Here is a 27,751-nt window from a genome sequence, read left to right on the forward strand (position 1 = left end):
TCAGATGTCAGATATCGTTATCTGACCATCGGGAACGCGCATTGTTCATCGTCCAGGCATGTCAGATATGTCAGATTTTCCTTCAGATATGAACGATTTTTAAATCGTTATCGTTCAGATCTGAAGGAAAAATCTGACCGTGTGTGTGCACCATTATCTGACCGTGTGTGTACGCACCATTATCTGACCGTGTGTGTGCACCATTATCTGACCGTGTGTGTGCACCATTATCTGACCGTGTGTACGCACCATTATCTGACCGTGTGTACGCACCATTATCTGACCGTGTGTGTGTGCGCCATTATCTGACCGTGTGTGTGTGCGCCATTATCTGACCGTGTGTGTGCGCCATTATCTGACCGTGTGTGTGCGCCATTATCTGACCGTGTGTGTGCGCCATTATCTGACCGTGTGTGTGCACCATTATCTGACCGTGTGTGTGCTCCATTATCTGACCGTGTGTGTGCGCCATTATCTGACCGTGTGTGTGCGCCATTATCTGACCGTGTATATGCACCATTATCTGACCGTGTGTGTGCACCATTATCTGACCGTGTGTGTGCACCATTATCTGGCCGTGTGTGTGCACCATTATCTGGCCGTGTGTATGCACCATTATCTGACCGTGTGTATGCACCATTATCTGACCGTGTGTGTGCACCATTATCTGACCGTGTGTGTGCACCGTTATCTGACCGTGTGTGTGCACCATAAGGAAGTAGGGAAGATACAGCAAACACAAAGTGCTAGTGCAGAGAGCTTTGATAAAAGGGTTATTTAATGATAAAAGATACAATGATTAAACAAGCATATAATACTCTTTATCCAGGATTATTAGCCTATTGATGTTCTCTGAATAATAATTAGCAGTACTGGCCACAGATTGTGAAGCATCTCAGCTGTACTGGCTTATAAAAGCTCCTGGTTACGTGGATACTGGTGGTCCGGTTACGTGGATACTGGTGGTCCGGTTACGTGGATACTGGTGGTACGGTTACGTGGATACTGGTGGTACGGTTACGTGGATACTGGTGGTAAGGATGAGAACGAGGATGAACATCATTTGTATCAGCCAACAATGGGTCGTACTGACAGTACATTACACAGGAATGAATAGGACTCTACAATAATGAGAGCTGACCAGTAACATTCAGTCCAGTTGATGTGACCAAATATTAGAAAGTAACAGCATCCCCCTTCCTGAAGGGGTTAACATGACAGGCGACGCACCGGACATTTAAATAGAACAATTCAGCTGTCATGGCACACGCTTCCCTGCACGGCACCTGTTGCCACTCTACATAGCATCAATACATGTGTTGGACATTTAACTTTTTAAATCTCCCCTGACTCAGCTGTGCCTCAGTCCTGACATCCTGCCCCAAGAGAAAGAGTCTGCCAGCCCGGGAACAGGACGACCCGGGCTTCTCTCTCTAGTCGCACTTTGCCATGGGCTCTATAGTAGCAAAGCTTCTCTTACCAACTATCAGCAGCCTGGCATTCCTGCCAACCATCAGCATCGCTGCCAAGAGGAAGTTCCATATGGAAGCCATGGTCTATTTCTTCACCATGTTTTTCATTGCGGTAAGTGTTCTCTTTATATTTTGACCCGACACAAAGACCTGGGTAATTGTATGATGGAAATAGATCCCAGACATTTCCGTGGTGTGACCTGCAGTGAAGTGATAATTGCTAAATATCTGGTTTATTGCTGTAAATTACAGTATTAATCGGCTGCAATTTCTGAGAACACCACTTAACTTATTGTTAATGCATTACAGTAGTATGAAAAGCAAAATATTCCCCCTACCGTATAATGCGTCTCTACGGGAGAGGCCTAAGAATTATGTAACCGGAAAAGCGCACTGTTCTTATCATCCCAATGGATTCTCAGTGCAAATTACAGCAGCAGCCGACACACAAAATACCGGTTCCCCCCATGTAAAGCCGAGCAAAACACTACAACTTTCACGTCACAAACATAGAATAATCGTCTGCATTCATTGCCGGCTGGCTTTAGTACATAGTAAGCCAGTACATTGAAAACAGGGGATCGCAGCATAAATCTCCTACGTCTGCTGGGGTCCCCTGTAGACACATCCAGGGGATACTTCATATTTGCAAGTGCACAATGCCAGAACCTACTCGGAACTGCGCCGTGAAAGATGATGGTGCCCGTACAGAGAACGCACACAAACTACCTCCTTTCTTACACCCCCTCTGCCTGGTGCATATACTACGGTTTCATACTGGCATTACCCAGGAACCTCAGCGTACTGCACAAAATCCATCATATAGTCAGATTAAATTCATGTCTGCATTCTTCGTGTACAATGCGTCCAACTACACATCACGGCCAATTTAGTTAAAATAATACACATTTGAATGAAACAGGTAACGGGGGTGATCAGCATCCTGCAGCGGCACTCATACAGACATGGTGCACATGTATCCTGCTTCAGCCAGTGACTCTCCTAACAAGGTAAAGGGACAATGTGTGACTATTGCAGCATTCCTCACACTGAGGCACAGAACAGCTGCTACAGGGTCTGATAGAAAAACATCAACAAGCCCTTTACACATGTGCTGCGTCTGTCAGCTGTGGACATTGTACAGTCCAGGGCTGTCTTTCGGGACTTCATAATCACACAGCACCTGTCACCACCCCACCCTTACACTGCTGAGACATATTTAGGAAAACTGTTCCCCCTGCTAACCGCCTCTGCTTCCTGCCATTGTAGATTTACCACGCGTGTGATGGTCCAGGGCTATCAGTGATTTGCTTCATGAGATACGATCTCCTGGAATACTTCAGTGTGTACGGGACAGCTTTGTCCATGTGGCTGTCATTACTAGGTAAGCTTGCGGACCTCGCTGATGTTGGGACCTGTATATTTATTTATTTATTACCAGTTATTTATATAGCGCACACATATTCCGCAGCGCTTAACAGAGAATAGTTGGCCATTCAAATCAGTCCCTGCCCCAGTGGAGCTTACACTCTATATTCCCCATCTCACACACACACATACATACTAGGGGTAATTTTTGTTGGGAGCCAATTAACCTACCAGTATATTTTTGGAGTGTGGGAGGAAACCGGAGTACCCGGAGAAAACCCACGCAAGCACAGGGAGAATATACAAACTCCACACAGTTAGGGCCGTGGTGGGAATTGAACCCACAACTTCAGTGCTGTGAGGTAGTAATGCTAACCATTACACCGTCTGTGCTTAGTGATAGACTACACCTAGAAATAATTGTACAACTCCAAGGATTAGATATTGGAACCAAAACCCTGGTTCATAAAGTCTCCCTGAGAACACAGACAGACTGGGGGCAGATCGCCTCCGCAGCTCCCCGTGCTGCTGTACTGTCCCCTGCTGGTCAGACCGGGGGCAGATAGCCTCTGCAGCTCCCCGTGGTGCTGTACTGTCCCCTGCTGGTTAGACCGGGGGCAGATAGCCTCTGGAGCGCCCCGTGGTGCTGTACTGTCCCCTGCTGGTTAGACCAGGGGCAGATAGCCTCCGGAGCTCCCCGTGGTGCTGTACTGTCGCCTACTGGTTAGACCGGGGGCAGATAGCCTCCGCAGCTCCCCGTGGTGCTGTACTGTCCCCTGCTGGTCAGACCGGGGGCAGATAGCCTCCGCAGCTCCCAGTGGTGCTGTACTGTCCCCTGCTGGTCAGACCGGGGGCAGATAGCCTCCGCAGCTCCCAGTGGTGCTGTACTGTCCCCTGCTGGTCAGACCGGGGGTAGATAATCTCTGCAGCTCCCCATGGTGCTGTACTGTCCCCTGCTGGTCAGACCGGGGGTAGATAATCTCTGCAGCTCCCCATGGTGCTGTACTGTCCCCTGCTGGTCAGACCGGGGGCAGATAATCTCCGCAGCTCCCCGTGGTGCTGTACTGTCCCCTGCTGGTCAGACCGGGGGCAGATAATCTCCGCAGCTCCCCATGGTGCTGTACTGTCCCCTGCTGGTCAGACCGGGGGCAGATAGCCTCTGCAGCTCCCAGTGGTGCTGTACTGTCCCCTGCTGGTCAGACCGGGGGCAGATAGCCTCTGCAGCTCCCCGTGGTGCTGTACTGTCCCCTGCTGGTCAGACCGGGGGCAGATAGCCTCTGCAGCTCCCCGTGGTGCTGTACTGTCCCCTGCTGGTTAGACCGGGGGCAGATAGCCTCTGGAGCTCTCCGTGGTGCTGTACTGTCCCCTACTGGTCAGACCGGGGGCAGATAGCCTCCGCAGCTCCCCGTGGTGCTGTACTGTCCCCTGCTGGTCAGACCGGGGGCAGATAGCCTCTGCAGCTCCCCATGGTGCTGTACTGTCCCCTGCTGGTCAGACCGGGGGCAGATAATCTCTGCAGCTCCCCGTGGTGCTGTACTGTCCCCTGCTGGTCAGACCGGGGGCAGATAATCTCTGCAGCTCCCCGTGGTGCTGTACTGTCCCCTGCTGGTCAGACCGGGGGCAGATAATCTCTGCAGCTCCCCGTGGTGCTGTACTGTCCCCTGCTGGTCAGACCGGGGGCAGATAATCTCTGCAGCTCCCCGTGGTGCTGTACTGTCCCCTGCTGCTCAGATGTAACAGTGTAGCGCACAGACCGTACGAAAGCAATTGATACAATTCTCTCTGATAGTATGAACACTACATCAGTGCAAAGTGTCATTGGTATCATATTGGCATGGTCATAAGGTCGACAATAAAATGTCAACATTTACAAATACTGACATGGGTAAAATGTCAGCATGTTCATAATTTTGACACTTAAAATATCAACATCAGAATGTTGACCGCACATGTCCGAGTTATTTTTAGGGTAATGGTAAAGGTTAGGCTAAAATATGCAAAAAAAAACAAACCTATGGTGACATGTTCAGTGTTGACAGAACGTGTCGGCATTTTAATCATGTCAAAATTTGTGAATGGTGACATATTGCCCACTGACCATGTCGCCGTTCTGACTGGTGACTATTCATCCTGCACCCCTTTCTGTGAGGGTGACGTGTGTGTGTGTATATATATATAATGCTTGCTGCTATTTCATACAAAGCACATCTCAGGGACGGCGCACAGACAGCGGGATATAAAGGAAGGGTATTAGTAATGAGACAGCTGGTCAAGGTCAGGTCTGCTGTAAGAATAAATGCCTGGAAGGAGCATTGCCGATGTTATACGAGAGCCCCGTTATTACTGCATGGGCTGGATGAGATGCCTGCAGGGGGGTGATGTAAGTGGGCACCCCCCGGGGATAGTGTGGTACAGCCGGCATTATACAGCTCGGAGGGGAGCAGGTGGTGGTATAGGATAAGGGCACAGAGATGTTATATGTATATGTATGGATGAGATGCCTGCAGGGGGGCGATGTAAGTGGGCACCCCCTGGGGATAGTGTGGTACAGCCGGCATTATACAGCTCGGAGGGGAGCAGGTGGCGGTATAGGATAAGGGCACAGAGATGTTATATGTATATGTATGGATGAGATGCCTGCAGGGGGGTGATGTAAGTGGGCACCCCCCGGGGATAGTGTGGTACAGCCGGCATTATACAGCTCGGAGGGGAGCAGGTGGCGGTATAGGATAAGGGCACAGAGATGTTATATGTATATGTATGGATGAGATGCCTGCAGGGGGGTGATGTAAGTGGGCACCCCCCGGGGATAGTGTGGTACAGCCGGCATTATACAGCTCGGAGGGGAGCAGGTGGCGGTATAGGATAAGGGCACAGAGATGTTATATGTATATGTATGGATGAGATGCCTGCAGGGGGGTGATGTAAGTGGGCACCCCCTGGGGATAGTGTGGTACAGCCGGCATTATACAGCTCGGAGGGGAGCAGGTGGCGGTATAGGATAAGGGCACAGGGATGTTATATGTAACACGTGTCTATAATGGGCTGGATGAGATGCCTGCAGGGGGGCGATGTAAGTGGGCACCCCCCTGTAGCAGGACACATTGTATGACTGTACATACCTCTCCCCTGTAGCAGGACACATTGTATGACTGTACATACCTCTCCCCTGTAGCAGGACACATTGTATGACTGTACACACCTCTCCCCTGTAGCAGGACACATTGTATGACTGTACATACCTCTCCCCTGTAGCAGGACACATTGTATGACTGTACATACCTCTCCCCTGTAGCAGGACACATTGTATGATTGTACACACCTCTCCCCTGTAGCAGGACACACTGTATGACTGTACATACCTCTCCCCTGTAGCAGGACACACTGTACGACTGTACACACCTCTCCCCTGTAGCAGGACACATTGTATGACTGTACACACCTCTCCCCTGTAGCAGGACACATTGTATGACTGTACATACCTCTCCCCTGTAGCAGGACACATTGCATGACTGTACTGCTGTCTGTCATCTCCCTAGCGCTGGCTGACTTTGATGAACCCAAGAGGTCCACGCTTGTGATGTTCGGCGTCCTCACCATTGCCGTGCGGATATATCAGGATCGCTGGGGGTACGGGGTCTACTCAGGGCCAATTGGGACTGCAGTGCTGATGATCACAGTTAAATGGGTAAGTTGTTTAATCCATCACTTAATGCACAATTTCCAGGGACTTCACTGGGAAAATTGTGTCTCAGGGCCTGATTCACTAAGGATCGCTATTCCGCTAATACGCACACAGCGCATATGCTAAAATCAGCGGTCACCTGTAAATGTATGCATACGCATTGCGATCGCAGCCTGAAATAAGAACGCCCACTTCCCCTTACTCACATCCGTATACTTGCCCAACATAGCGAAAACAATCGGTAACATCGGACGGTTAATGAAGCGCAGACCTTACTCAGGAATTGCTGAATCAGCCCCCCGTCACCACCACAAACGGAACATCTGGTCAATAATTTTGCCATGGATCTGCGCAGCCTCTGTGATCGTTGTCCTGATCGCAGTGACTAGTTCGCGCACTGCGATGCACGCGCTTGCGCAGTATGCAACAATCGACCGATTGCGTACGTATAAGCAACTGCGTTCCTTGCTGAATCAGTTGTGCGCTTGTTCCCAGTGAATGAATAGGCTGAGTCTGAACCACGGGCTGTAACCGCAGAGTATTGTGTATATACTGGCAGTCATTACTATTACCTAACATGTGTCTGTGTGACATCTATTTCCAGCTGACCAAAATGAAGGAGAAGAAAGGACTGTACCCGGATAAGAGCGTTTACACACAGCAGATCGGACCTGGATTCTGCTTCGGGGCTCTGGCCTTAATGCTGCGCTTTTTCTTTGAGGTATTTCCCACATAATGGGCTCAGTATAGTGAGAGCTGCCATCTGGTAGATCACATATTCCTTGTAAACTGAGCAATCTGGGAGGCTGCGATGCAGTGTCTGAGGATGTATTTATTATTAGCCGAATCACTATATGGTGATAATGAGGGATAGTGAGAATGAAGTACAGATGCCACTAGTGGTCACATTACGCGTGTCCATATAATGGGTGCATGATATACTGTATGCAAACCCCATCCAATAGTAAGTACGAGAGATAGTGACCAATCCCATTATTACATGGGGGCACAATGTGCGATCTCCACCCCCTGACACTACTGACACAGCTCATACCATAGTGACCAGTCCCATTATTACATGGGGGCACAATGTGCGATCTCTACCCCCTGACACTACTGACATAGCTCATACCATAGTGACCAATCCCATTATTACATGGGGGCACAATGTGCGATCTCCACCCCCTGACACTACTGACATAGCTCATACCATAGTGACCAATCCCATTATTACATGGGGGCACAATGTGCGATCTCCACCTCCTGACATAGAACCAGGCCTCATACAGCAATTCTCAGGTGCACGAATGTCTCTCATCTAAGCTCTAGTGCCTCAATGTGCTCCCCAGCAATAGCATTGTCCTTTGTACCTCTAGGAATGGGACTATACCTACGTGCACAGCTTCTACCACTGCTCCCTGGCCATGTCCTTTGTGCTCCTACTTCCCAAGATCAACAAGAAAGCAGGAAATGGCGGAGACCCGGCCAAAATGAACTGCTCCACTCTGTGCTGCTGTGTGTGATGGAACCGGGGACCTTAACAAAGACTGCGCTCCTCCTGCCATCTGAGGCGCAGCGAGCGGGGGGCTCAGTCACAAGCTTAGTACTGCTACAGCGTTCACACAGGAAGCCAGACAAACATTGCCGAATCTTAGCCAATGTGCCGGGAGGGCTGTCACCGTGTACTACAGAGGTCACAAAGGGAAACTAGTGCTCATCTGGGTGTCAGACCTGGGCCAGTACTTACCATGAAGGAAATGTAATTCTGTTTTATAAAAAGAACAAAACCTTGGTAAGATGTATTTGAATTTATGCTGTTTGTACATTTTAATTTTATACATAGAATTTTATATGTTTATTTGAGAATGTAAAACACTTTGGGCACTATTTATGTTTTTGTTTTTTATTTGATATATTAAATGTAATAGTTTTCAATCTGTAAAGGCCTCATCTACATGCAGATTTTTTTTTGCTATGAATAATAATCAGTCTGTGTAGTGATCTCTAGCTTCTGCGCGGCAGGTGAGACGCACGGCTGGTGTCAGGTGGGGTACCAGGGTGGTGCACAGGTGGGTGGGTAGCAGGATAGATTAAAGGTCGTCTCTTCTGCGCCACAGAAGTGATCTAAATCTTTTACATGACAAAAGAGCAGTGCTGGTGTACAGGTGGAGGACTGGGGTGGTGTAGGGGGCATTGGCAAGGGAGCTGTTAAAGTGGGGGGCATGGTTAGTGTAAAGGTTGTTAACTAGGAGGTTGTGAACTAGGAGGTTTGCGCAGGCAGGGAGCAGGGATGGTGTACAGGTTGTGGAACGGGCTGGTGTAGGGGTGGATAGCATGGGAGGCGTGCAGGCAGGGAGCAGGGATGGTGTACAGGTTGTGGAACGGGCTGGTGTAGGGGTGGTTAGCATGGGAGGCGTGCAGGCAGGGAGCAGGGATGGTGTACAGGTTGTGGAACGGGCTGGTGTAGGGGTGGTTAGCATGGGAGGCGTGCAGGCAGGGAGCAGGGATGGTGTACAGGTTGTGGAACGGGCTGGTGTAGGGGTGGATAGCATGGGAGGCGTGCAGGCAGGGAGCAGGGATGGTGTACAGGTTGTGGAACGGGCTGGTGTAGGGGTGGTTAGCATGGGAGGCGTGCAGGCAGGGAGCAGGGATGGTGTACAGGTTGTGGAACGGGCTGGTGTAGGGGTGGTTAGCATGGGAGGCGTGCAGGCAGGGAGCAGGGATGGTGTACAGGTTGTGGAACGGGCTGGTGTAGGGGTGGATAGCATGGGAGGCGTGCAGGCAGGGAGCAGGGATGGTGTACAGGTTGTGGAACGAGCTGGTGTAGGGGTGGTTAGCATGGGAGGCGTGCAGGCAGGGAGCAGGGATGGTGTACAGGTTGTGGAACGGGCTGGTGTAGGGGTGGTTAGCATGGGAGGCGTGCAGGCAGGGAGCAGGGATGGTGTACAGGTTGTGGAACGGGCTGGTGTAGGGGTGGTTAGCATGGGAGGCGTGCAGGCAGGGAGCAGGGATGGTGTACAGGTAGTGCAACGGGCTGGTGTAGGGGTGGTTAGCAGGGGAGGCGTGCAGGCAGGGGGTAGGGATGGTGTACAGGTTGTGGAACGGGCTAGTGTAGGGGTGGTTAGCAGGGGAGGCATGCAGGCAGGGAGTAGGGATGGTGAACAGGTTGTGGAACGGGCTAGTGTAGGGGTGGTTAGCAGGGGAGGCGTGCAGGCAGGGAGCAGAGATGGTGTACAGGTAGTGGAACGGGCTGGTGTAGGGGTGGTTAGTAGGGGAGGCGTGCAGGCAGGGGGTAGGGATGGTGTACAGGTAGTGGAACGGGCTGGTTAGCAGGGAAGGTGTGCAGGTGGGGGACAGTGATGGTTTACAGGTCGTGCACAGGGTTGGTGGGTATGCAGTCGGGAAGCCGGCGGACCTAATCCCGACAGCCGGCTTCCCGACTGTCATATCCAGGCAAGGGTATAAAGACAGGCGACGATATGCCGACACCTGTCATTAGATATACGCCAGGAGCCCGACACCCGGTATCCCGATCGAAGGGGCGAGGTATTAGGTTAAGGGTTCCCGGGGGGGGGGACTTAGGGTTAGGCACTCCCCCCCAGGAGGTTAGGTTTAGGCTAGGGGAAGGGAGGGTTAGGGTTAGGCACCCCCGGGGGGGGTTTAGGGTTAGTCACCACCCCGGGGGACTTAGGTTTAGGCAGCGGGGAAGGGGGGAGGTTAGGGTTAGGCACCCTTAAGGGAGGGTTAGGAGGTAGAATTAGGTTAGCTAATACTTACTTGACTACCGGGATACTGGTGTAGGGATTCCAACCGCCGTACATGCGTCTAGCAGTAAATCATACCGATTCCGGGTTGGTGTACAGGTTGTGGATTGTGGTGGCGGGTGGCAGGGGAGGTATGCAGGAGGGGTCAACGTTGCTGAACAGGTTGTGGGCCCAGGAGGGGGGGGGGGGGGGTGGCAGGGGTGGTGTGCAAGTGGGGGGCAGGGTTGCTGTACAGGTTGTGGACCCATGGGGGGGTGGGTGGTAGGGGAGGTGTGCAGATAGGGGGCAGGATTGGTGTACAGGGGTGGTGGGTGGTAGGGAGGTGTGCAAGCGAGGGGCAGTGTTTGTGTACTAAACCAGAAGGTTGTCTCCTCTATATCCCAGCAATGATCTCCAGCATTTGCGCTGCAGGTAAGAAACGGACCAAGTCTACCCTACAGTAACATGCAGAAGTACTGTCTAATTTAAACCATGCAAGGACATTCACTTACATCTATGTTACATCTGTTGCTACGCATTCAACATAGAAGATTTAAATTCTGAATTATTGAGTGAATCAGTATTAGCTATGGTGGCACAATCCTGCAGACATGGTCTCTCACAAGCGCTTGGCTGGGAATATCTTCTGCTTGTCCTCAGTGCAGCGGTAACCAGGAATTCTACCTGGCAGAGGCTGGTCAGTTATTGCGAACGAGCATCTGCCAGTCCAGCAATTGTTAAAGTTGAGGGTGTGTTAGGAAATAGGTGAAAGAATCCATCAATGCTCGAAAAATGCTCCTAATGGTTTAAAAAGTGACTTGACGGAAGCCGCCAGGAAATGGGGGGGGGACCCTGCACCTGCCACTTCTCCCTGGTGTTACTGAATAAATTTATTGGTCTATTGAATACTAATGAAAAAAAAGAAATTACTGGCAGTTCTGTATGAGGCCACGTAGAGCACATAATCATTGAGTACTACACAGCATGTACTTAGCTCCCTGCAGTCTGCAGCAGATGGGATGACGGTCTGCAATCACTACACAGGTCAGGTAGAGGAGACTGTCAATGAGGGGCACATATAGGGACTGATATCACAGTGACTGGGGAAGGCCGCGATATGAGCAAAGTGACCTGACTGACGCTTTTCTAGTGAGGGGGCCTGATCCTGAGCTAAATGCAGATTGGCGGTACATATTCCCAAATTGTGTGCAGGGAAATAAATGTACATAATAGTCCCTATTCTGCCGTAAGCATCTTCGTGGTCTGCCTTACCCTATCCGTCCGCCTGCGTTGCTGCTTGTCATCAGTGCAGATTTACACCACCCTAGACTTGGTGCAATTGATACAGCAGGTCCGTTGGCACCACACTGAGCTTAGCCTATGTAAGAATGCCAGGTTACCATGATTATGCCCCTTCAGTCATAGGTAACCATGTGACAAACGTGTTTGACCCTGCATCGCCCATTTCTGCAGCATACTCAGCGCCAATTCCCCTAAGGTACGCTTCATAAATGGGTGTACATTAAACACTGCCTCTGGCACGCTTCATAAATGGGTGTACATTAAACACTGCCTCTGGCACGCTTCATAAATGGGTGTACATTAAACACTGCCTCTGGCACGCTGCATAAATGGGTGTACATTAAACACTGCCTCTGGCACGCTTCATAAATGGGTGTACATTAAACACTGCCTCTGACATGCTGCATAAATGGGTGTACATTAAACACTGCCTCTGGCACGCTGCATAAATGGGTGTACATTAAACACTGCCTCTGGCACGCTTCATAAATGGGTGTACATTAAACGCTGCCTCTGGCACGCTTCATAAATGGGTGTACATTAAACACTGCCTCTGGCACGCTTCATAAATGGGTGTACATTAAACGCTGCCTCTGGCACGCTTCATAAATGGGTGTACATTAAACGCTGCCTCTGGCACGCTTCATAAATGGGTGTACATTAAACGCTGCCTCTGGCACGCTTCATAAATGGGTGTACATTAAACACTGCCTCTGGCACGCTTCATAAATGGGTGTACATTAAACGCTGCCTCTGGCACGCTTCATAAATGGGTGTACATTAAACACTGCCTCTGGCACGCTTCATAAATGGGTGTACATTAAACGCTGCCTCTGGCACGCTTCATAAATGGGTGTACATTAAACGCTGCCTCTGGCACGCTTCATAAATGGGTGTACATTAAACGCTGCCTCTGGCACGCTTCATAAATGGGTGTACATTAAACACTGCCTCTGGCACGCTGCATAAATGGGTGTACATTAAACACTGCCTCTGGCACGCTGCATAAATGGGTGTACATTAAACACTGCCTCTGGCGCATTGGGTCTCCTCCGCATGTTGTTGATCAGCGAGCAAAACCCACACACCGATAACAGATGGTCGCCGCATATGGATAACCAGAGCCCTGAAACAAGAACTCATCCCCAATGCTGACAGCACCTCAGCAGACCACAAACCCTGATTACTATACACAGCGACACACACACAGTATTGTACAGTGCAGCAAGCTGGACAGTCTCTATGGTTATGTGGAACTACTAATACCAGCATACATGAAGCGGTCATGGTGTGCTGGGACTTGTAGTTCCACAGGATGTGTACACTTGATATGTATCATGAATGCTATACTGGTCTAAAAGATACCTGCAAGGTTAACAGTGGACCAGCTGGTTAAGTGTGTGTGTGTATATATATTATATATACACACATACATACATACACACACAGATTGAGTCTCCCATATCCAAATATTCCAAAATGCGGAATATTCCGAAATACAGAATTATTTTGCCATGACTGAGATAATGAAACCTTTGATTTTTGATGGTTCAATTACACAAACTTTGTCTAAGGCACAAATTATTACACATATGGTATAAAATGACCTCCAGGCTGTGTGTATAAGGTGTATATAACACATAAATGTATTCTGTGTGTATATACGGGTCCCATTCCCAAGATATTTCATTATGGTATACAATTATTCCATAATATATATATATATACACACACACAGCACACACATATATACATATACAGACTGACGTCACTGGACGGATACACTCACTGCGTCTTCCTCCCCCCAGGAGCCATCACACACCGCCTGCACTCAGTGGGCGCCATCTCTCCCCCGCGGTCTCAGTCAGGACTCTCCTCCTCCTCTCCCGCCACCATTGCTGCGACTGTCACGGCCACCGGCAGCAGCTGAGTCGTCAATCACTGACCCGGGACCCTCCCGCTGCCTGAGGTGGCGGCATTACATGCGCAGGAAGGAGCCGCCATCTTGTACAGGCCGCACGGGCGCCATTTTGTGCCATGGCGGGGGCTTCTGCTACGGCGCGCAGGGGGTCGGTAATGTCCTTCCCCTGCCCTGAGCTGCAGCACTGCGGCCATTGTGCCAGCTACGGAAACGGCAGCCCTGTGAGGGGCATGAGAGGTACAAGTGACGGGTAAGAGTGCTAATGGCTGCCCCATGGCCTGTGTCCTGGCAATGGCAGCAGGAGGTATAGGTATATATATAAATGTGTCTGTAGGTATATATATATGTATATATATGTGTGTGTATAGGTATATATATATAAATATGTGTCTGTAGGTATATATATATGTATATGTATATATATATAAATATGTGTCTGTAGGTATATATATATGTATAGGTATATATATATAAATATGTGTGTGTATAGGTATATATATATATGTATATATATATATATGTGTGTGTATAGGTATATATATATAAATGTGTCTGTAGGTATATATATATATATGTATATATATATGTGTGTGTATAGGTATATATATAAATGTGTCTGTAGGTATATATATGTATGTATATATATATGTGTGTGTATAGGTGTATATATATAAATGTGTCTGTAGGTATATATATATGTATAGGTATATATATATAAATATGTGTCTGTAGGTATATATATGTATATATATATGTGTGTGTATAGGTATATATATATATATATAAATATGTGTCTGTAGGTATATATATGTGTGTGTATAGGTATATATATATAAATATGTGTCTGTAGGTATATATATATGTATATATATATGTGTGTGTATAGGTACATATATATAAATGTGTCTGTAGGTATATATATATATATATATATATATATATATATATATATAGGTGTATATATATATAAATGTGTCTGTAGGTGTATATATATATGTATATATATATGTGTGTGTGTATAGGTATATATATATATATATATATATATATATATATATAAATATGTGTCTGTAGGTATATATATATGTATATATATATGTGTGTGTATAGGTATATATATATATAAATGTGTCTGTAGGTATATATATATATAGGTATATATATATAAATGTGTCTGTAGGTATATATATATGTATATATATGTGTGTGTGTGTGTATAGGTATATATATATAAATATGTGTCTGTAGGTATATATATATGTATATATATATATATGTGTGTGTGTGTATAGGTATATATATATATAAATATGTGTCTGTAGGTATATATATATATATATGTATATATATATATATGTGTGTGTGTATAGGTATATATATATATAAATATGTGTCTGTAGGTGTATATATATATGTGTGTGTGTATAGGTATATATATATATAAATATGTGTCTGTAGGTGTATATATATATATGTGTGTGTATAGGTATATATATATATAAATATGTGTCTGTAGGTATATATATATATATGTATATATATATATGTGTGTGTATAGGTGTATATATATATAAATGTGTCTGTAGGTGTATATATATGTGTGTGTATAGGTGTATATATATATAAATGTGTCTGTAGGTATATATATATGTGTATATATATATATGTGTGTGTATAGGTATATATATATAAATATGTGTCTGTAGGTATATATATATATATATATATATATGTGTGTGTATAGGTATATATAAATATGTGTCTGTAGGTATATATATATGTATATATATATATGTGTGTGTATAGGTATATATATATAAATGTGTCTGTAGGTATATATATATGTATATATGTGTGTGTATAGGTATGTATATATATATATATATATATATATATATATATATATATATATATATATATATAAATGTGTCTGTAGGTATATATATATGTATATATATATATATGTGTGTGTATAGGTATATATATATATAAATGTGTCTGTAGGTATATATATATATATATATATATGTATATATATATATGTGTGTGTATAGGTATATATATATATATATATAAATGTGTCTGTAGGTATATATATATGTATATATATATATAATGTGTGTGTATAGGTATATATATATAAATATGTGTCTGTAGGTATATATATATGTATATATATATGTGTGTGTATAGGTATATATATATATATACATGTGTCTGTAGGTATATATATATATATATATGTATATATATATGTGTGTGTATAGGTATATATATATAAATATGTCTGTAGGTATATATATATATATATATATATATATGTATATATATATGTGTGTGTGTGTATAGGTATATATAAATATGTGTCTGTAGGTATATATATATAATGTGTGTATTGACCATAACTTGTACAATTACTGTATGTCTTATTTTTCTTTAGCATTTTTGTTTTTTTAAAAACTATTGGTGTAAATGTGATTTTTATTCCCATCATGTCCCCCTTGCGCCAATGGAGCTTGTGCCATGGACTGGCGGCCTTGGGTGTGTGAGCAGGCCGGGCGCGGAGACGCAGCGATGGGCGTTACACCGTTATCTGCGGAATGCTTGTGTGTCGCACCTAGCGCTGTGTCATTAATCGCAATAAACAGTAACACTCTATCAGAAAAACATTATTATTTTTATTGCATTTTCTTTTTCATGCTTAAACATTTAGTTCATCCCAGGCGGGCGGCGCAAGTGTCAGCGGATACAGGCATAGGGATCATTAGTCCATGTGTTAGCAGACTGAGCTTATCCGCCATCTTTAGACATCGTCACGGGATGTTTATGCCAACAGGCCGCACATTTTTGCAAAGCAATAAATGGTAAGAGCGAGAGGCGTAATAAATGGTAAGAGTGAGAGGCGTAATAAATGGTAAGAGCGAGAGGCGTAATAAATGGTAAGAGCGAGAGGCGTAATAAATGGTAAGAGTGAGAGGCGTAATAAATGGTAAGAGTGAGAGGCGTAATAAATGGTAAGAGTGAGAGGCGTAATAAATGGTAAGAGTGAGAGGCGTAATAAATGGTAAGAGTGAGAGGCGTAATAAATGGTAAGAGTGAGAGGCGTAATAAATGGTAAGAGTGAGAGGCGTAATAAATGGTAAGAGTGAGAGGCGTAATAAATGGTAAGAGTGAGAGGCGTAATAAATGGTAAGAGTGAGAGGCGTAATAAATGGTAAGAGTGAGAGGCGTAATAAATGGTAAGAGTGAGAGGCGTAATAAATGGTAAGAGTGAGAGGCGTAATAAATGGTAAGAGTGAGCGGCGTAATAGTGAGAGGCGTAATAAATGGTAAGAGTGAGCGGCGTACTGCCCTATACATGCTGCCCTTGTTTTATCCACCATACAGAGTACATGGCGCAATGTCACACCAGGAACTGGCGCTTCTTTGTCTCATTCCCAGGCCCTAGTGTACGCCATATTGCCCCTCTCCTGACCCGCCATCTTCTTGTCCCATATGTGGTGTGGATCCTTGTTATTCACAGCTGAAGCTCTCCCGCGGGACACGTGAATGGTCTTTGGGGGGGGGAATTAAATTGTTTATTTGTGCATCTTAAGTAATGGGCGTCTATCGGAGCAAATCAGTCATCAGATGTCCATTAGTCACATTTTCTTCTCGCAGCCTCTGGAGATGTGAAGCGTCCTTAGCTTAGACTTCCATACCAGGCTTTTACATGGGGTTAGCCACTTTTCGCATCTAAGCCCCATCCTTTTGGGGCGTGTAAAATACTAATAGGCGTCTGATCGGAGAAACAATTGAATGGCTCCAATAGACGCTCATTAGCTAGACGCCCAGCGCTAACAATTGAATTTCGCCCTATAAGTCAATGTCATGTATTTTACCATTGTGTGCAATAACTGCAGAATGCTTTGGTTTCCTGGTTGGAGAACTGCGCACTTTCAGCTGTCAGCGTGACGCGGAAGTTAGACCAATGTCACATTACAGTCACTGATACTGTCACAGCTCAAGTGCTCTACTGCGGCGGGAAAACAGCGTCTCTCATTAAGCGCCATGCCTCAACGGGCTTCATAGCACATAATTCACGTGGCTATAAAACACGGCGTCCTAAAATCAGATGTATGTGTCGTTATACAGACACGTGCGGGTCCTGTATCTCTGAGACAGCTTTACCTTAATTTCCCTGTGGAACGTTGAATGGAACATAATAGATTTTTTTTCTCGTCTAATGACAGATTGTTCCGCAAAGTACCAGCAGCTACAGTATAAGGTAATTGTATGTTGTGTCTTCACTGAGTAGATATCTCCATTTTTTGAGATATTTTATACACTAGAATAGAAAGATTATTTCTCAGTGACCCTTGTGCTAATCTTCATTTAAAAACAAAGACATAGCGATACTATAGTAACAAAAAAAGAAAATATTATGAAATTACACCTTTGCAAGAGTATTTCTATACATTTTTCATACGTGTTACTGTATAGATTTGGAAACTGATGAGAATTTAATTATTGCATGAGTTATTGTGTTTTGTCTTCATTTAATTAAATTGTATGATTAATGGTGCAGAAACAACCCATATTTTGCCTTTCTTCTTCAGGGTCCATAGGGCTACACAGGGGAGACAATGGGGTGTAGGTGGGACCTGGAGGACCGGACACCACCAGCAAAGCAATTCAATCCCAGGATGCTACGGTCCTTCCCCCTATACCCCGCTCACAGCCAGAGGGCAACTCAGTTTCGTTGGTGTCCGGCAGGAGCTGGATCACCATTTTAACAGTGAGACTCCTTTTAAGCAGCACAAGTTAATTTTTATGATTTACTTTATTTCTACTTCAGGGTCCATAGGGTATCCACAGGATACCTTGGGTATAGGTGTGACGTCAGTCGCAGGGCACCAAAGAGTTAAGCTTTCAGCCTCCCAGGATGCACTAGGTCCCCCTCCTATACCCCGCCCCCGAGCCAAGGCACCTCAGTTTAGTTTGGTGCCCGGCCGGAGTCGGGTGCACCTGTTGGAGTGGGGGCTAGAAGAGCCCCTGAAGCTTATTCTTCATGCAGCTGTGGCTGCACAACTGGATGAACAGCATGGACAGTCAGTCCTGACGTCCATGCTGTCTTCCCTACACCCCGCCGGTACCAGAACGCCGGTACTGATCCGGGGATGCTGGTGGGCGTCTGGGGTCACAGCTAGCGGTGACCCCAGATGCTCCGGACCATGGCCGGATTCAAGGGGGACAGAGGTAAGCAGCGGGGTCCCGCGGTGGGTCCCCGCTGATCACATGGTCCTAAGTCCCCAGGCAGGGGGCTCCCTGGGGACTGGCTGCAGCGTGGAGCCAGGCGACCAACCTGCGCTTTCACTACCCCCTGGGACAGCGGACCGCAGCAGAGCGGTAGCGCTGCGGCGTCCCAGGGGTTAAATGCATGCCAGGGGAGCGCGCCTTCCCTGTCTCACAGCCGGCGCCTCCCCCGCTGCACACAGCCCTCTCTGCATGCTGCCGACTGGTCCTGTGGCAGCGCTCCTCCCCCAGGCCAGCCTCCTCTCTGCTCCTCGGCGGCCATCTTCTCCAGAACGCATGGTGAACGCTGCTGGAAGCGCTGGAAGGAAGCATCGTGGTCTGGGTCCCCCCGCATACCTCTCCTCCTCTGTGGTCAGGTCTGTGTATGCAGCGCTGTGTCCTACCAGGCCCTGTGTCTGTGTAGTTGAGTGATCAGCGCTGTTAGTGCAGGAATTGTTATTTTTCTGCATTGTATGTGACTGTGCTAGCGCTGCTGCCTGTAATCTTTTCTCTCTAAACTGTCAGCTTTATTACTGTCCCTGTTCTTTCTGCTAAAGCCCTTGCGGTGCGGTGCTGCAGGGTGGTCTCTCGCCTATTTAATACTTAATTGGTGAGAGAGGTCACATACGTGGTGCCATCATGTCTGAAAGTGATTTTCCCCTCCGGCTACAGTGTACCACGTGCAAAGTACCGTTAGCGGAGGGGGAGGGTAGCGCGGAGGGCCTTTGCCGGCAGTGTTTGTCCATGGCGCGGCCTATTACGGTTACAGCACCGGTACAGGAGCCGCCCTGGGCTTGTTTCGCTCAGGCGTTAACAGCTTTAGTGGGCCAGTTAGCTCCGCAGCCCGCGTTTACTCCGATGGGTTTGTCCCAGCAGTCTGTGGTGTCGTCACCCATGCAGGGGTTCCCACGACAATTGGTGGTACCCCACAGTCTCCCTATTTCCCCGCTCCCGGGTTCTCAGGAGCCAGCGTGGGTTAACTCCCTGACGAGTTCTGTACAGCACTTGTCGGATGTGTTGCAAGGGGAGTCTGTGATGCGGTCTCATAAAAGGCCGGTGGCGTCTCTGTCCGCTCCTTATGAGGATGACGAAGGGACGTCTGATGATGGGGAGATTCTAGATCCTTACGATCAGGAACCTCTCCATACTAAGGACGCTGATGCTAAGTCCAAAGTATATATTCCTGGACTTATTCGGGCGGTCCGCACAGCCTTGGTGATTGAGGACGAAGTTCCCCCAGCGGCTAAATCTAAGTATGCCTTTTTCAAAGATGTGAAGGGCGATGCCACAGTCTTTCCTCTTTCGGGTCAGTTGGTGGACCATTTAGAGGAGGCGTGGAAACAACCTGGCAAAAGATACCAGCCGCAGAGACGCCTGGCGGTGGCTTATCCGTTCGCGGATAATTATTTTGCGAAGTGGGAATCCCCTCCACAGGTGGATTCTCACGTGACCCGTCTTGTCCGTAGTGCCACATTGCCGATGCCATCCATGTCCTCCCTTAAGGATGCTACGGACCGCAAGGTAGAAATCTGCCTGAAGTCCGCTTATTCCCTTGCAGGGGGGGCAGCACGGCCGGCTATGGCCATTTGCTGGGTTGCCAGAGCGATGGAGCGCTGGGCGGATTCATTAGAGGCTTCTTTTGAATCCGACTGTCCGGCCGATCAGGCGGAGTTGATTGGCAATCTCCGTGATTCGGCCACCTACATCAACGAGGCGGCTCTAGACATTAGTACTCTGGTGTCTAGAATTTCTTCAGCAGCGGTAGCTGCTCGTCGCACCTTGTGGCTGCGATCCTGGAAGGCGGACGCAGATTCCAAGAAAGGTCTGGAAGCGTTGCCGTTTACCGGAGAAGTTCTCTTCGGTCCGGATCTGGATAAGATTGTGGCCACGCTGGCGGCAGCCAAATCTGCCTGTCTCCCGTCGGCCGTTGCTCCTTCTGGTTCGGGACCATCGTCCTTTCGGTCATCTAGGGCCCAGGGCAGGCCCAAACCACAGTCGTTTCCTCGACAGGCTGGCCCTAAGAAATCGGTCAAGCCCCGGAAGCAGGCATGGAGTACCAGACGTCCGGCCCCCAAGCCAGATGGCAAGCCTGCGGCCTGACGGTCCGGGCCTCCCTTTGGGGGATCCCAGGGTGGGAGGCCGCCTGCTACAGTTCGCCCAGTGTTGGTCGACTACTACGACAGACACTTGGGTTCTGGAGGTGGTTTCCCACGGATACGCCCTCTCCTTCCGGCACAGACCCCCGGCTCGCTTCTTCACCACGGGTCTCCCATCAGACCGGAACAAGGCTACGGAGCTGCGGAAGGTATTGCACACTATGCTCCAGGCTGGAGTTATAGTGGCGGTTCCATTCTCCCAGAGGGGCCAGGGTTTCTATTCAAATCTATTTTTGGTACAGAAACCCAATGGGTCATATCGTCCGATTCTCAACCTCAAAGCACTCAACAAGTCTTTGCGGGTCCCGAAGTTTCGGATGGAGACCCTACGGTCCATCATTCTGGCGCTGGAACCTGGGGACTACTTGGTGTCATTGGACATACAGGACGCTTACCTGCATGTCCCTATTCTTTGGCGCCATCAACAGTTCCTCAGGTTTGCAATCAGCAGCGACCACTTCCAGTTTCGGGCGTTACCTTTTGGCCTGGCAACAGCACCACGTGTTTTCACCAAGGTGATGGCGGTCATGGCGGCTTCTCTGCGGCTGCAGGGAGTCCGCATGTTGCCGTATTTGGACGACCTGTTATTGGTGGCAGGATCTCCAGAGCTCCTGTTACGCCACTTGGACCTGACCATTGCACTGCTGCAACGGCACGGCTGGCTAATCAACTGGCAGAAGTCCACTCTAATCCCGTCTCGGAGGATTCTGCATCTTGGAGCCTTATTGGACTCGGGACAGCAAAGGATCTTCGTGACGGAGGACAAGATCTCTGCTTTACAGTCAAGGGTGCGCAGTTGTCTGCACAGCCGCCGGGTGTCCTTACACTCGGCGATGAGGTTACTGGGCTCCATGGTGTCGGTGTTCGACATGGTGGAATACGCCCAGTTTCACTCCAGACCTCTGCAGCACCTGATCCTGTCCAAGTGGAACGGGCTGACTCAGTCTCTGAAGTTCCAGACGATTGTGCTCACCCCGGAGGTTCGCCTGTCCCTTACGTGGTGGTTACAGACGACCCACCTCAACAAGGGACGTCCGTTCTGGGTTCCAAATTGGGTCCTGTTGACAACGGACGCCAGTCTTCGGGGCTGGGGAGCAGTTTCGGGTCCACACTTGTTCCAGGGCAGGTGGACGCCGACAGAAGCGGAGCTTCCAATAAATATCTTGGAACTCCGTGCGGTCTTCAATGCTCTCCAGCAGGCACAGCGGTTTCTCCAGGGTCGCCCGGTGCAGGTCCAGTCGGACAACGCTACCACCGTGGCCTACATAAACAGGCAAGGAGGAACTCGCAGTCGGGCGGCTCTCGTAGAGGTCTCTCGGATCCTGGTTTGGGCGGAGCGCAATCTTCCGGCCATATCAGCGGTTTTCATCCCGGGAGTGCTCAATTGGGAGGCGGACTTTCTAAGTCGCCAGGACGTTCATCCGGGGGAATGGTCCCTGCACCCGGACGTTTTTCAACTACTGGTGGACAGGTGGGGTCTTCCAGAAATCGACCTCATGGCGTCCCGGCACAACAACAAGTTGCCGGTGTACGGGTCTCGCACAAGAGACGAAGGGGCGTCTCTGGTGGATGCTCTGTCCGTCCGGTGGACGTTCCGGTTCGCATACCTGTTCCCTCCGGTCTCCCTTCTTCCACGGGTAATCCGGAAATTCAAACAGGAAGGAGGGACGCTCCTGTTGATAGCTCCCGCGTGGCCCAGACGGCACTGGTTCTCAGACCTTCAGGGTCTGTCCGTGGACATTCCTCTGCGGTTGCCGCTACGACCGGACCTTCTGTCTCAGGGTCCTTGCCTTCACCCGGACCTAACTCGGCTGTCTTTGACGGCGTGGCTGTTGAGACGGCCATGCTGAGGTCCCGGGGGTTTTCCAGCTCTGTGGTGCGTACCATGTTACGAGCTCGGAAACCGTCTTCCGCGAGGATATACCATCGCGTGTGGCATACGTTCTTCCAGTGGTGTCGACCGAGAGGTTATGCACCGCGGGAGTTTCGTCTGTCTCGGATTCTCGCCTTCCTGCAAGCGGGACTAGATCATGGGCTTCGCCTTGCTTCTTTGAAGGTACAGGTTTCGGCCCTATCTGTCTGGTTTCACCGTAGGATTGCTACAATCCCGGATGTGCGCACCTTTATGCAGGGTGTTCTCCGCATTCAGCCGCCCTTTGTTCCACCTGTGGCGCCTTGGGATTTGGCTGTGGTCCTGAGGGCTCTCCAAGGACCGCCGTTTGAACCACTGGGCTCAGTGGATCTTAAATGGCTAACAGCTAAGACTGTTTTCCTTCTGGCCATTGCTTCGGCCAGACGTGTTTCTGAGTTAGGGGCTCTTTCTTGTAGACCCCCTTTCTTGGTTTTTTATGGGAACAGGGCAGTGCTCCGCACTCGGCCCGAGTTTCTTCCCAAAGTTGTTTCCCAGTTTCATATTAACGAGGAAATAGTTGTTCCGGCCTTTAACTCACCGGGTCTTTCCGTGGGTGAGGCCTCTTTGGATGTTGTGCGGGCCTTAAGGACTTATGTTGACCGCACTTCTTCGTTTAGGAAGTCGGACGCTTTGTTTGTCCTCTTTGGCTTCCGTAAAAAGGGTTGGCCTGCTTCAAAGCAAACTTTGGCAGCCTGGATCCGTATGGCTATTTCTGAAGCTTATCTTCATGAAGGCCTACCGGTCCCTCCTTCTCTGAAGGCTCATTCCACTAGGTCTGTGGGTCCTTCGTGGGCAGCTCGACGTGGTGCCTCGGCAGTTCAGATCTGCAAGGCTGCTACGTGGTCTTCTGTCCATACCTTCGTGAGGTATTACAGGTTTGACACCTTCGCCTCTCAGGATGCTTCCTTCGGGCGGCGGATTCTCCTTTCTGCACAGGAGCGTCCCCACCCTTAAAGGATACTGCTTTGGGACATCCCCAAGGTATCCTGTGGATACCCTATGGACCCTGAAGTAGAAAATATGAGATATGGTAAGAACTTACCCTTGTTATCTCTATTTCTACGAAGTCCATAGGGTTCCACAGGACTCCCGCCCTGTCGCACCTGTGCTGCAGATGGGCTTTGCTCTGGTCACCGGTTTTCCGTCTCCCTCTGGTGAGAATGTGATTCTTGTATGTGTCCAGATCTTTGTTCTCTCTCTTCCTTCTCCTCCTCCGGCCTATGGCTTGGTAACTAACTGAGGTGCCTTGGCTCGGGGGCGGGGTATAGGAGGGGGACCTAGTGCATCCTGGGAGGCTGAAAGCTTAACTCTTTGGTGCCCTGCGACTGACGTCACACCTATACCCAAGGTATCCTGTGGAACCCTATGGACTTCGTAGAAATAGAGATAACAAGGGTAAGTTCTTACCATATCTCATATTTTTTATTTGTTTCACTACTGAGCAGCAGCGCTGAGACAGTCCTTTGAATGTCTGCACTGCTGCTCCATCACTCCTCCGCGGCGCCTTGACACCTGCCCTCGGCTAGGTACTCCCGGCGGGGTTTCAAGAGACCTTTCTAGCAAGGCTCCCCAGGTGGGGCTCGGATTCCAGGGAACATGTAAGGCAAATCCCTGCTCGTGGGGACCCGCGTCTTTGCGCAGACTTGCCTCCGTCAGGAGACAGACCGGAGGCGCTGATGTTGACATCGGTTCCTCCGGGGCGCCACTAGACCACCAGGGCATTACTAGCACTGGCGCAGGGCATAATTTAAGGCCAGGGGACCCGGTGGTTAATGTCAGCATAGGGGAGAAGGCGCTCCCCCTGCGGCCCGTCCCCCAGCTCAGGGCACCATTCCACTGCGGTGCTGCTGTTCCTCCGTCCCCTCTGAGACTCACGGCAGCCATTTTAAGCAAGCAGATCTGCAGGAACGCTGGGTCCAGTCTCCCTGTATACCTCTCCCAAGTGCCAGGTTATACAGTGCTATATCCTACCAGCCACTGCACTCTGTGTAGTTGATTTTAGTGCCCACTGCAGTTATATTGTATATTCTGGATTTGTATGTGACTTGTGCTAGCGCTGCTATCTCTTTTCCTATCACTGTCAGTTTATACCTTTCCCTTTATTCTACTATAACCCTGGCATACTAAGGTATAGGGGATTTCATTGTACCTTACATCTCCCTACATTTTTTAGGTGCTATCACATACTCTATAGCGCTGTTGCGCACTACACTGTGCCATATTTCACATACATCTGGGTTACTCTCTGCACTGTGTCAGATTGTGTGTTACATTGTTCTTGCAGCTATGTCTGGCAGAGTCAAGAATAACAAGCAGCCTGATGCTCCCACTCTGGTGTCCTGTAATTCCTGGTCAGCAGGCTCCGCTTCAGAGGACCTCATTCAGGATGGTCTTTGTGCATCTTGTTATACCACCCTGGGCCCATCAGCTCTCCCTTCTGTAATGCTGACAATATAGCCTGTTATAAGCCCAGCTCCCCCTTCTGTAATGCTGACAGTATAGCCTGTTATACCCAGCTCCCCCTTCTGTAATGCTGACAGTATAGCCTGTTATAACCAGCTCCCCCTTCTGTAATGCTGACGATATAGCCTGTTATACCTAGCTCCCCCTTCTGTAATGCTGACATTATAGCCTGTTATACCCAGCTCCCCCTTCTGTAATGCTGACAGTATAGCCTGTTATACCCAGCTCCCCCTTCTGTAATGCTGACGATATAGCCTGTTATACCTAGCTCCCCCTTCTGTAATGCTGACATTATAGCCTGTTATACCCAGCTCCCCCTTCTGTAATGCTGACAATATAGCCTGTTATACCCAGCTCCCCCTTCTGTAATGCTGACAATATAGCCTGTTATAAGCCCAGCTCCCCCCTTCTGTAATGCTGACATTATAGCCTGTTATACCCAGCTCCCCCTTCTGTAATGCTGACAGTATAGCCTGTTATACCCAGCTCCCCCTTCTGTAATGCTGACGATATAGCCTGTTATACCCAGCTCTCCCTTCTGTAATGCTGACAATATAGCTTGTTATAAGCCCAGCTCCCCCCTTCTGTAATGCTGACATTATAGCCTGTTATACCCAGCTCCCCCTTCTGTAATGCTGACGATATAGCCTGTTATACCCAGCTCCCCCTTCTGTAATGCTGACGATATAGCCTGTTATACCCAGCTCCCCCTCCCTTCTGTAATGCTGAGGATATAGCCTGTTATACCCAGCTCCCCCTTCTGTAATGCTGACAATATAGCCTGTTATAAGCCCAGCTCCCCCCTTCTGTAATGCTGACATTATAGCCTGTTATACCCAGCTCCCCCTTCTGTAATGCTGACGATATAGCCTGTTATACCCAGCTCCCCCTTCTGTAATGCTGACGATATAGCCTGTTATACCCAGCTCCCCCTCCCTTCTGTAATGCTGAGGATATAGCCTGTTATACCCAGCTCCCCCTTCTGTAATGCTGACGATATAGCCTGTTATACCCAGCTCCCCCTTCTGTAATGCTGACGATATAGCCTGTTCTACCCAGCTCCCCCTTCTGTAATGCTGAGGATATAGCCTGTTATACCCAGCTCCCCTTCTGTAATGCTGAGGATATAGCCTGTTATACCCAGCTCCCCCTTCTGTAATGTTGACGATATAGCCTGTTATACCCAGCTCCCCCTTCTGTAATGCTGACGATATAGCCTGTTATACCCAGCTCCCCCTTCTGTAATGCTGACGATATAGCCTGTTATACCCAGCTCCCCCTTCTGTAATGCTGACGATATAGCCTGTTATACCCAGCTCCCCCTTCTGTAATGTTGACGATATAGCCTGTTATACCCAGCTCCCCCTTCTGTAATGCTGACGATATAGCCTGTTATACCCAGCTCCCCCTTCTGTAATGCTGACGATATAGCCTGTTATACCCAGCTCCCCCTTCTGTAATGCTGACGATATAGCCTGTTATACCCAGCTCCCCCTTCTGTAATGCTGACGATATAGCCTGTTATACCCAGCTCCCCCTTCTGTAATGCTGACGATATAGCCTGTTATACCCAGCTCCCCCTTCTGTAATGCTGACGATATAGCCTGTTATACCCAGCTCCCCCTTCTGTAATGCTGACGATATAGCCTGTTATACCCAGCTCCCCCTTCTGTAATGCTGACGATATAGCCTGTTATACCCAGCTCCCCCTTCTGTAATGCTGACGATATAGCCTGTTATACCCAGCTCCCCCTTCTGTAATGCTGACGATATAGCCTGTTATACCCAGCTCCCCCTTCTGTAATGCTGAGGATATAGCCTGTTATACCCAGCTCCCCCTTCTGTAATGCTGACGATATAGCCTGTTATACCCAGCTCCCCCTTCTGTAATGCTGACGATATAGCCTGTTATACCCAGCTCCCCCCTTCTGTAATGCTGACGATATAGCCTGTTATACCCAGCTCCCCCTTCTGTAATGCTGACGATATAGCCTGTTATACCCAGCTCCCCCTTCTGTAATGCTGACGATATAGCCTGTTATACCCAGCTCCCTCCTTCTGTAATGCTGACGATATAGCCTGTTATACCCAGCTCCCCCTTCTGTAATGCTGACGATATAGCCTGTTATACCCAGCTCCCCCTTCTGTAATGCTGACGATATAGCTTGTTATACCCAGCTCCCCCTTCTGTAATGCTGACGATATAGCCTGTTATACCCAGCTCCCCCTTCTGTAATGCTGACGATATAGCCTGTTATACCCAGCTCTCCCTTCTGTAATGCTATACCCAGCTCCCCCTTCTGTAATGCTGAGGATATAGCCTGTTATACCCAGCTCCCCCTTCTGTAATTCTGAGGATATAGCCTGTTATACCCAGCTCCCCCTTCTGTAATGCTGACGATATAGCCTGTTATACCCAGCTCCCCCTTCTGTAATGCTGACGATATAGCCTGTT

General features: G+C 48.6%; 3 protein-coding genes across 5 annotated transcripts in view; 2 read left to right on the forward strand and 1 right to left on the reverse strand.

Annotated features, from left to right (window-relative positions):
- Nucleotides 1–13,468, reverse strand: part of ADAMTSL2 (ADAMTS like 2) — a 166,469-nt gene extending 153,001 nt beyond the window's left edge. For 2 of the 3 annotated variants that reach the window (XM_088459683.1, XM_088459681.1), the window contains exon 1: nt 13,360–13,468. The gene's annotated coding sequence lies outside the window, so the exon portion shown is untranslated. The remainder of the gene's footprint in view (nt 1–13,359) is intronic. The other variant, XM_088459682.1, reaches the window with a different exon arrangement.
- MYMK (myomaker, myoblast fusion factor) lies at nt 1,254–8,412 on the forward strand. Its single transcript, XM_088459691.1, has 5 exons — nt 1,254–1,584; nt 2,742–2,856; nt 6,380–6,528; nt 7,130–7,246; nt 7,902–8,412. Exons 1-5 carry the CDS (start codon nt 1,450–1,452, stop codon nt 8,046–8,048), a joined length of 663 nt encoding a protein of 220 aa, XP_088315817.1. The 5' UTR covers nt 1,254–1,449; the 3' UTR covers nt 8,049–8,412.
- A 213-nt stretch (nt 13,469–13,681) lies between the features above and the next one.
- Nucleotides 13,682–27,751, forward strand: part of SLC2A6 (solute carrier family 2 member 6) — a 387,913-nt gene continuing 373,843 nt past the window's right edge. Inside the window, exon 1 of the mRNA XM_088459711.1 lies at nt 13,682–13,741. The gene's annotated coding sequence lies outside the window, so the exon portion shown is untranslated. The remainder of the gene's footprint in view (nt 13,742–27,751) is intronic.

The sequence above is a fragment of the Taudactylus pleione genome, unplaced genomic scaffold (assembly GCF_031769625.1).
Source record: "Taudactylus pleione unplaced genomic scaffold, aTauple2 ptg000927l, whole genome shotgun sequence".
Taxonomy (NCBI): Eukaryota; Metazoa; Chordata; class Amphibia; order Anura; family Myobatrachidae; genus Taudactylus; species Taudactylus pleione.